At 45.6% G+C, this 10,105-nt stretch overlaps 1 protein-coding gene across 4 annotated transcripts in view; it reads left to right on the forward strand.

The window, feature by feature from the left end:
• The first annotated feature begins 521 nt into the window (after window positions 1-521).
• LOC114019385 overlaps window positions 522-10,105 on the forward strand; it is a 32,365-nt gene continuing 22,781 nt past the window's right edge. Inside the window, exons 1-3 of one of the 4 annotated variants that reach the window (XM_037877899.2) lie at window positions 522-1,663; window positions 6,621-6,755; window positions 9,715-9,839. In XM_037877899.2, coding sequence (XP_037733827.1) covers window positions 1,376-1,663; window positions 6,621-6,755; window positions 9,715-9,839 — 548 coding nt within the window. In that variant the 5' untranslated portion in view covers window positions 522-1,375. The remainder of the gene's footprint in view (window positions 1,664-6,620; window positions 6,756-9,714; window positions 9,840-10,105) is intronic. The other 3 variants (XM_043525986.1, XM_037877897.2, XM_037877896.2) reach the window with 3 other exon arrangements.

Raw genomic sequence — 10,105 nt, forward strand, 5'->3', positions numbered from 1 at the left:
TGTGCATCTGGTAGGTGCCGGCAAGGTGGAGCTAGAGTTCAGGAAAAGCTGCTGACCATGAATGGACTAGTGTTAGGATTGGGGCTGGTTGGTAGCCCCAGGCTAGGGTCTGGGGTGGATGATGGCCCCAACCTAAGGTTAGGCTTAGGGCCAGTTGGTGACATCAGGCTAGGGATGGAACCTATTAGTGGCGACAAGTTAGGTTTATGTGTGGGGCTGGTGGGTAGCCCTGGATTACAGTTCAGGCTGGATGGTGGCCCCAGGTTAGGGCTAAGGTTGGGGCCAGCTGGTAGCCCCAGGCTATGGCTGGAGACCAATGGTTATCCTAGGCTAGGGTTAATGTTGAGAGTAGACCCCCCAGTTCATACCAGCTCCTGCGAATTTGGAAGGGGAGAGAAGGGGGCATGAAGGAGAGAGAGAGAGTAGATTTTCAAGCATTAAGGAAAGTAAAAAAGAAAGAGAAACCAGCAGGGACTTCAATCCAAATCCAAAAGCTGCCAAGAGTGGGCAGGGCTGGGTTTCAGGACTCCTTGGTAGTGGTGAGTAGCTGCGGAGGGATGTTGTGAGCTAGGATTTAGCATTGAGGGGCTGGAGGACTCTGCACAGCGTGCGCGCAAGGAAAAGGGACAGGAGACTATAGCTTGGGCCAAGTGTGTATCAAGAGGGTGAAGTGTAGCCAGTGGCTGAGGGCACTGCGAGTGTAGCCATGTGCTTGCGGTGGTAGTAGTGAGTAACCAGGGGCTGGATCCTGCAGTGAAGTAAGTGTGTGTGTGTGTAGCCAGGGGCTGGATCGCGCAGCAGGGAGTGTGTGTGTGTGTGTGTGTGTAGCCAGGGGCTGGATCGCGCAGCAGGGAGTGTGTGTGTGTGTGTGTGTGTAGCCAGGGGCTGGATCACGCAGCAGGGAGTGTGTGTGTGTGTGTGTAGCCAGGGGCTGGATCGCGCAGCAGGGAGTGTGTGTGTGTGTGTGTGTAGCCCAGGGGCTGGATCACGCAGCAGGGAGTGTGTGTGTGTGTGTGTGTAGCCAGGGGCTGGATCGTGCAGCAGGGAGTGTGTGTGTGTGTGTGTAGCCAGGGGCTGGATCATGCAGTGAAGTGTTGTGTGTTGGTGTGTGTAGCTGGATCATGCAGCGGGAAGTGTGTGTGTAGCCAGGGGCTGGATCCTGCAGTGAGGCGGGGGTGTGTGTGTGTAGCTGGATCGTACAGCGGGGAGTGAGTGTGTGTACCCAGGAGCTGGCTCCTGCGGTAAAGTGGGGTGTGTGTGTGTGTGTGTGTGTGTGTGTGTAGCTGGATCGCGCAGCGGGGAGTGTGTGACACACACACACACAGGCTCAGAAGCTGCCCTGGGAGGAGGGACCCGGCGCTGGATCCCCGGGACAATGCCCGATCTCCTCAGCCTGCTGCCGGCCGCGCTGTGCCTTTTCCTGGCCGGGTGGCTGCTGCGGCTCCAGCGCCGTCCCGCGGCCGGGCCGGGCGGCAGCTGCCGCCGCTACTCGGTGCCCGGGCGCGGCTTCCACCTGAAGAAATGGGCCATGTCGGAGATTCTCTTCTTCGCCTTCCGCCGGCGCCGCAGGGAGCGCGGTGGCGCCGCCCGGCGGGAGCCGATGGGCTCAGGAGCCGGCGAGGAGGAGCTGGAGCGGCTGCAGGGGCTGGTCTGCCATGCCCACGTGAGTGCGACCCCTATATCCCCGCCTGCGAGGGGGTCCCCAGGGGGCTGGAGCTCGGCACCTCCCCGGGGATCGGGGGAGATGCGCAGGACTGGGACCAGCGCCTCCTCCCGGCAGATTTGTGGCGATCTTAAGGGCAGATTCTTAGCTGGTGTGAGGCCCCATGGCTGCATTTATACACCTGGGATCCCCACTAGACTCTGGCCGGGTTCGGGCAAAGACATTAACCATCCAGCTTCGGGTGTAGCCATTTTAGGCAAAACCATGTTGGTCATTACCTGAGTCCTGCTCCTCTGCTTCCCTCTGATTGTGTCACCCTCTTGTCCTGCCCTGGGGTTGCAAGTTCCCCCTGGCAGGGATGCTTCTGTGTGTCTGTGCAGTGGGCAGCTGATCTCAGCTGGGGCTCCCCGACGCTTCTGTAATACAGATAATAAATGTTATGAAACCACTGTTGCAGGAACTCGAACCAGAATAACATTGCAGGGCCAAGAAGCTAGAGGTGAGAAAGTGCGGGCAAGCAGGCAAGGCGGAAGATGCAAAATAGCTAAAGATATAGGGCCACATCTTCATCTGGTGTAAATGGGCATCGCTTCATTGAAGTCAAGATGATTTACACCAGCTGAGGATTTGGCCACTGTCATTTTTTGGAGAAACTTCTACCAATTTGCGACATTTTCTAAAGGTTTTGAGGAATCCAGAATTTCCTCTCTTTCTTCAAGCTGATTATCATCACATTGGCATTGTGTGTGGTTTTGATGGGCAGGGATGGTGTCCCTAGCCTCTGTTTGCCAGCAGCTGGGAATGGGCGATGGGATGGATCACGTGATCCACCTGTTCTGTTCATTCCCTCTGGGGCACCTGGGATTGGCCACTGTTGGAAGACAGGACACTGGGCTAGATGGATCTTTGATCTGACCCAGTATGGCCGTTCTTATGTTTTGTTTTATTTTATTTTTTAAATAAAAGGCTATTTTTAAAGCTGGTGTTTGAGGCCCCGGGACACAAAGCAAGTCATGAAAATTGTAATAAGTGATATTGGATATGCGTCTTAAAGTAGGGCTGGAAGAACCCTTTGTGTTTTTTCCCATTCCAGTTCTGTGAAAGCCCTTTCTGTGGCAAGGACAGAGATCGCCTTCCAAAACTCTAGTCACACCTACACCAGAGTGGTCCGAAAAGTGGTTCAAACTGTAAGCTTCACCTGTCACCCAGCTTTGCCCTTTTCCTCTCGGACTGAGAGCAATGGAACACCTCTTCTAGAATGCTTCCAGAAAATCCCAACAATGGTCCCGAAACTCTCTCTGCAAATATCTATTTTGACAGTCCAATGCACTCTGCTTTGCTCAATATAGGACCCAATTATCAAACTTGACTACCTCAAGTCAGGCACATACATACATGCATATTTAGGTGCTTAGATGGGTACTTAGTCACCTGAAGTAAGTATTTTTGGGCATTAGTCTGAGTACATTTTTCAGAGGCAAGAATTTATCCACACCCAAAATGCACACAGAAGTCAGGTTATGCACGTGCAAACCTGATTTTTGAAACTGCATCTGGTGAGGGGTTGCACAATTTGTGCATTTATACAGCTGAATTTGAAAATTTGGGTCTAAACACATAACAGAAGCATTAACATTTATCATTTGGACCCTTAACTAGCTGGTTGGATTTTACTGAAATCAAATTCTAGCTTCCCTGTAAAACTGAATATTTTGCATACAGTTTTGATCTAAAAGAAAAGGCGTACTTGTGGCACCTTAGAGACTAACCAATTTATTTGAGCATAAGCTTTCGTGAGCTACAGCTCACTTCATCGGATGCATACTGTGGAAAGTGTAGAAGATCTTTTTATACACACAAAGCATGAAAAAATACCTCCCCCCACCCCACTCTCCTGCTGGTAATAACTTATCTAAAGTGATCACTCTCCTTACAATGTGTATGATAATCAAGTTGGGCCATTTCCAGCACAAATCCAGGTTTCTCACCCCCCCCCCCCCACACACACAAACCCACTCTCCTGCTGGTAATAGCTTACCTAAAGTGACCACTCTCCTTACAATGTGTATGATAATCAAGGTGGGCCATTTCCAGCACAAATCCAGGGTTTAACAAGAACGTCTGCGGGGGGGGGTAGGAAAAAACAAGGGGAAATAGGTTACCTTGCATAATGACTTAGCCACTCCCAGTCTCTATTCAAGCCTAAGTTAATTGTATCCAATTTGCAAATGAATTCCAATTCAACAGTTTCGCGCTGGAGTCTGGATTTGAAGTTTTTTTGTTGTAATATCGCAACTTTCATGTCTGTAATCGCGTGACCAGAGAGATTGAAGTGTTCTCCGACTGGTTTATGAATGTTCTAATTCTTGACATCTGATTTGTGTCCATTTATTCTTTTACGCAGAGACTGTCCAGTTTGACCAATGTACATGGCAGAGGGGCATTGCTGGCACATGATGGCATATATCACATTGGTGGATGTGCAGGTGAACGAGCCTCTGATAGTGTGGCTGATGTTATTAGGCCCTGTGATGGTGTCCCTTGAATAGATATGTGGGCACAGTTGACAACGGGCTTTGTTGCAAGGATAGGTTCCTGGGTTAGTGGTTCTGTTGTGTGGTATGTGGTTGCTGGTGAGTATTTGCTTCAGGTTGGGGGGCTGTCTGTAGGCAAGGACTGGCCTGTCTCCCAAGATTTGTGAGAGTGTTGGGTAATCCTTCAGGATAGGTTGTAGATCCTTAATAATGCGTTGGAGGGGTTTTAGTTGGGGGCTGAAGGTGACGGCTAGTGGCGTTCTGTTATTTTCTTTGTTAGGCCTTTCCTGTAGTAGGTGACTTCTGGGAACTCTTCTGGCTCTATCAATCTGTTTCTTCACTTCCGCAGGTGGGTATTGTAGTTGTAAGAATGCTTGATAGAGATCTTGTAGGTGTTTGTCTCTGTCTGAGGGGTTGGAGCAAATGCGGTTGTATCGCAGAGCTTGGCTGTAGACAATGGATCGTGTGGTGTGGTCAGGGTGAAAGCTGAAGGCATGTAGGTAGGAATAGCGATCAGTAGGTTTCCGGTATAGGGTGGTGTTTATGTGACCATCGTTTATTAGCACTGTAGTGTCCAGGAAGTGGATCTCTTGTGTGGACTGGACCAGGCTGAGGTTGATGGTGGGATGGAAATTGTTGAAGTCATGGTGGAATTCCTCAAGGGCTTCTTTTCCATGGTTCCAGATGATGAAGATGTCATCAATATAGCGCAAGTAGAGTAGGGGCGTTAGGGGACGAGAGCTGAGGAAGCGTGGTTCTAAGTCAGCCATAAAAATGTTGGCATACTGTGGGGCCATGCGGGTACTCATAGCTGTGCCGCTGATCTGAAGGTATACATTGTCCCCAAATGTAAAATAGTTATGGGTAAGGACAAAGTCACAAAGTTCAGCCACCAGGTTAGCCGTGACATTATCGGGGATAGTGTTCTTGTTTTGAGCTACTGTCTCAGCTTGACTCTGGGATAACAAGTAAAGCACCTGGGTTTGGAACCACTTCACCCTGGGGTTACTAGCAGTGCTATTTGCCAGCTGGGCCGATGTAAAGTCAGTCTGGGTTGTGACTCCAAATGCCTGGAGACATCAGGCATGCTAAAACACAGGAAGCACAAGAAGGCTTATGACGAGGCCTCCTTGGTGCTACAATAACACATACAATAAATAACCATTTGGACTTGAAATGTGTCAAAAATCATCAAAACAAAAAGTTTTGATGTTTCTAAAACAAAATTTCCCCAGCATTTTGGGCTGGGTAAAAATTTTGAAAACTTGTCTTTTTTTGGTCTCAGTTTGGAACAAAGCAAAATGCCAAAATTGTCAATTTTTTTGGCGACTCATAAATTCCATCTTCTGGCCAGCTCCAGGTGACAACTCCCCACTCACCAGGCTACATCAGAGGAAAGGCACAAATTCCAAGTTGCTAAGAAAAGGAGTACTTGTGGCACCTTAGAGACTAACAAATTTATTAGTCTCTAAGGTGCGACAAGTCCTCCTTTTCTTTTTACGGATACAGACTAACACGGCTGCTACTCTGAAAAGTTGCTAAGAGGGAGGCTTGGTGTCCCAGATTGTGATATGGAAGTGATCAATGTTAAAAGGAATGCAAATGTGGTTGCCGATGCTCTGTGCAGGAAATATGTCAATGGTCAAGCACCCTAGTTACACCCATTTCTTTTAGGGGGAGATCTGACAGTATTCATTGCAAAACTAGCAATCTGGTTGATTTAGGGCAATATCAGGCTTGTTCCAACAGACCACAATGCCAGGATTTTCAGTCATGTTTTCCTTCTCCTACAGTTTCCTCTCATTGTTTCTCAACTCCCAAGTCAGCAAAAAGGAAAAAAAAATAATTATCAAGGTCTAATGAGCAAATAAATGGAACCATTGCACAATCAGTTGTTAAAGTAATTGCTGTGGAATGCAGAGATTATTTTTTGTCCATTTCTTAAAGAGACGTGTGGCCATACATATATTAAAAGAGGAAGAAGCACTGACAGCTGATTAAAAATAGTGGACTGGGAGTGCACCCACTGACCAAGTATGACCTTTTGAAAATCTATTAACCTCTTGGCAGCCCTGTATAAATAGAAATGAGAATACTTACCTATTTGCCTGAAGTATTGAGAGGCTTAATATAATACATTGCTATTTTTAAAACACTTTGAGATGCTTGGTTGGAAGGGACTTGGGGGCGGGGATTGCAGGTGTTGACTAAAAGCAGCCTCTGGATCAAGTCCACTAGTGTCATTCTACAAAGGACTCACATTAGGAAAAAAGAATATCCTACATCCTTTGAGTAGAGGGGAAACTTAGCTGGCCTGATGATTTTTGACATGCATAATCACTCTTCCCCACATACCTCGCTTCCCATTTTTTCTCGTTCTTTCTCTCAATGCTAAAGCATTTTTTCCCATTACCTTTCTGTAGGCCCTGGATTCAGTTTACTTCACTGGGTTTACGGAAACCGACAAGACTTTTGTGATCACTCGTCTTGGAAGACGTCCGAATGGGCTCTCTGAAATGTGGCTCTTCCTCCGAGTGGATGGAATTGGAGAGTTTGAAGTAAGTGGAGGGTGAGAGCAAAGTAAGAGGCTGGAGTTTTGGGGTAACATTCAAGGGTGATGTTCGTTACCCATCTGGAATTTAATACTGAGGTATGACCCCAAGATTATTATTCTATTATCAATGGTAATGCCTAACGACCAACCCAGAATGGGTTGTACCAGGCACTGGACCATTGTACCAGGCACTGGACAAATGGAGAGTTGACAGTCCTTGCCCCCAAAAGTTGGCAATTTAAATAGACAAGACAGACAGGGTGAAAGGTGGGGTGTAACATACAAGCAGAGTGAATAATGTGATGGTCGATGTAGTGGCCACTATGGATCCCTGAGAGACTGCTCAAAGAATGGACAAAAAGTAACTCAAGCAGAGGGGCTAAAGTTTTCTGCCTCTTCATAGACATCAACATCCGGAATTCTGTGCAAGACAGCAATGCTATGACTAAGGTCAATTACAGGTACCGTGTCTGTCCCTTTCTTCCCCCTCACCCTGTTCCAGTCTCTTTCCCCATCCTCTTTTTTTCTCCATCATCCTTCAGCAGCAAAGGAGGTCTTACTAGCTCAGTTATGCCTCTACTCCACAGTAGCTTTTTTTCCAGTGGCTCTGGGAATAGCAGCGTGAAGCAAAATACAATCATGATTCTAGTTCATCCGTTACTGGGTCATAAATGATTCACTCAGCTGTAGGGCACTACGCAGGAGGACAAGGAAAATGCACTCTTTCCATGTTCCTGCATTGAATGTAGGTGTTGCCATGCCCCTGAAGTAGTGTGTGATTGTGGATTAGTGAGAGAGGTTTGAACTAATGTCTTTGGTGGAGTTGACCTTTTTACTGTTCACAAATTTCCCACAAACTGCTTGTGAATTTTAAAATTGTGCTTGTAAGATTCCTAGGAACATATTTGTGCAGTGAGCTGCATGCGCCTATTTAATCTGAGAGGTTGCTGACCTAAGTCACATGGTAAGGTTACCATTCTGTCATTGGGCAATTTACATTTTATAAACAAGTTCTTGAAATACGTGAGGTGTTGAATATTTCAGCTAAAGGACAAGGAACATTTTAGGGAGACACATGTAGGGCTACTTATTTCTTGCTAAAAACCATTAAATCTATTCCTAGGTGTGTGTTTGGGTTGGTTTTTGGTTTTGTAAATGACTGGATTCTTTCCTGACTGTGGAATAGAGAAAAATATAACAGATTTTTTGACTGTCTAGTAGACTACATATTTTAGTTTCTTTTGAGTACTTCTGGAACAAATGCCTTTATGCATTCCACATAAAGAATTATATGCACATGAATAAAAGTTCTTCTCTAAACATTAACGGGACTAAAAAGCAACAGTCCAAATGTTTGCAGAAAACCAAACAAGTTAGGAGCTAAATACACTTACTATTTTCATTATAGTAACACTGAGAACTACCAAGAGCTAGAAGAGCTTACAGTCTAAATAGATGAGATGGACACAGGGTTAGAGCAAGGAAGTATTATCATCCCCATTTTGCAAACTTGGGACTGAGGCAGAGGGAGATTAAGTAGTTGAATTGAATTGAATCACAAGTGAGATTTAGCAAACATGCCAATACATTTTCCCACTGTTTGACGAGCTGCAGTTAGGGAGATGTATGTATAACCTGGACTTACTGCTCTGAGTTTAGCAGTTGCTGGGCAGTTAGGTTTCATTATCTGGTTACCTGGCTAGTATTACCTGCAATAAATACCTGGTGATTTGAACAGGATGGTATTTCAGACTCCGTTATGGGAGATGAAACTGAAGTCTTAAAACAGTGGTTGAAAACTGCTGAGTGTTAGAATGAGTAGGCGCAATTGACTCGTGGCTGGGACCATGTGTGTGCAATTGACAGAAACCCCAGTCTTTTGTAAAGCCAAAATATTGCATATAAAGCTATTTTTACGTGAGAGAGTGACAAGGGGAGGGACTCACAACAGATACAAATCCCATTGACACCAAGAGGTGTTACTTATGTGCAGTAACTGCAGAATCAGGCCCCTGGGTTGGTAAGGATTCTCCTTGATGTGTTCTGCAGGAGTAACTTCAAATAATAACAATTTCTTTACCAGCTGCATGGTCCTCTACAGCTCCTGCCATCTGCAACATTCCCCTTCCTTTCCCACTGCCGCAACATCACCTCTTTCCAAATTTCATGATAAAACAATTTTTTCTCCCTTTCCCATGCTATTTAATTTTTCTGTACCCCTCTGTTATCAACTCCCATGAGTGCATGCCTTAGAGTGGATTCACCATCTATTGCTTTTTTACAGCACTACTCCCTCTAACTTATATGATATATGCTGTCATATATTTAACCCTGTAAAACTTTCATAATGCAGTTTACTTTTAAAAAGTTGTGCAGAATAACTGCATAGGGTGAAATCATCTCTCCATTGACATCAATAGGAGGTTTTTGTAACATTCTTTGAGATCTAGTAGTGAAAAGCACTATACAAAAGCTAGGTATTATTATTTCACCACTGACTTCAATGGGGCCAGGATTTCCTCCATTAAGTTTACAACTGTGAGCAGTCCCATTGAAGTCTACATAGGGAAATTGACTGGCAGAATGATAGGAATAATGATGGATGGATGAGGGAATAAAAGTGGTTTTATCCTGGTATAATCACGCCGGTCAATTTTCCCATGTAGACAAACCCTAAGAGCAATGTGGTAGTAATGGTTACTGTTGACAGTGTTTGCATCATGAGGTCCTAGAATAGTAATTTACGATTTCATTCCATTTACCACTTGTGCTGTCTGCAGTAATTACTTGATATTCATCAACTCAGGTGTTTTACATGCAGTTTTCTCCTCTGTGAAATATGTGGAATCAAAAAGCTATCGCTGTCAATGTTCCTCCCACAACAGATGAATAAATTATGACCCCCACCTCTACTTTATCCCCACATTTTAATTCAATGAATGTTTTATTGAATTGTCTCTTAGCACCCAGTACATCCGGACATGATGGTGCGCGATGAATCTGAAAAATGCTGGCGTGGCGGAGGGCTGATGATTGAGTGCTTAGAGCCACACAGACGCTGGAAAATAACATTCAATGGACGACTCAGGTATTATCATGTCACCTCTAGGGGGAGATGATTGCTAAGATACTGGATTCTGACTCAGGAAAACTAGGTCCGTTCTCCGATCTGCCAGGGACTTTGCTGTGTCACCTTGGAAAAGTCATTTAATCTCTTTCTGCTTCAGTTCCCATCTGTTAAATGGAGATGATGATAATGCATCTCTTTTACTACCTTTTGTCTGTATTATCTATTTAGGTAAGTTACTTATGTGGTCAGAGAGTGCCCTGCACAATAGGACCTGGCTCTGTTCA

Source organism: Chelonia mydas, chromosome 12 (genome assembly GCF_015237465.2).
Source record: "Chelonia mydas isolate rCheMyd1 chromosome 12, rCheMyd1.pri.v2, whole genome shotgun sequence".
In the NCBI taxonomy this organism is placed as follows: Eukaryota; Metazoa; Chordata; order Testudines; family Cheloniidae; genus Chelonia; species Chelonia mydas.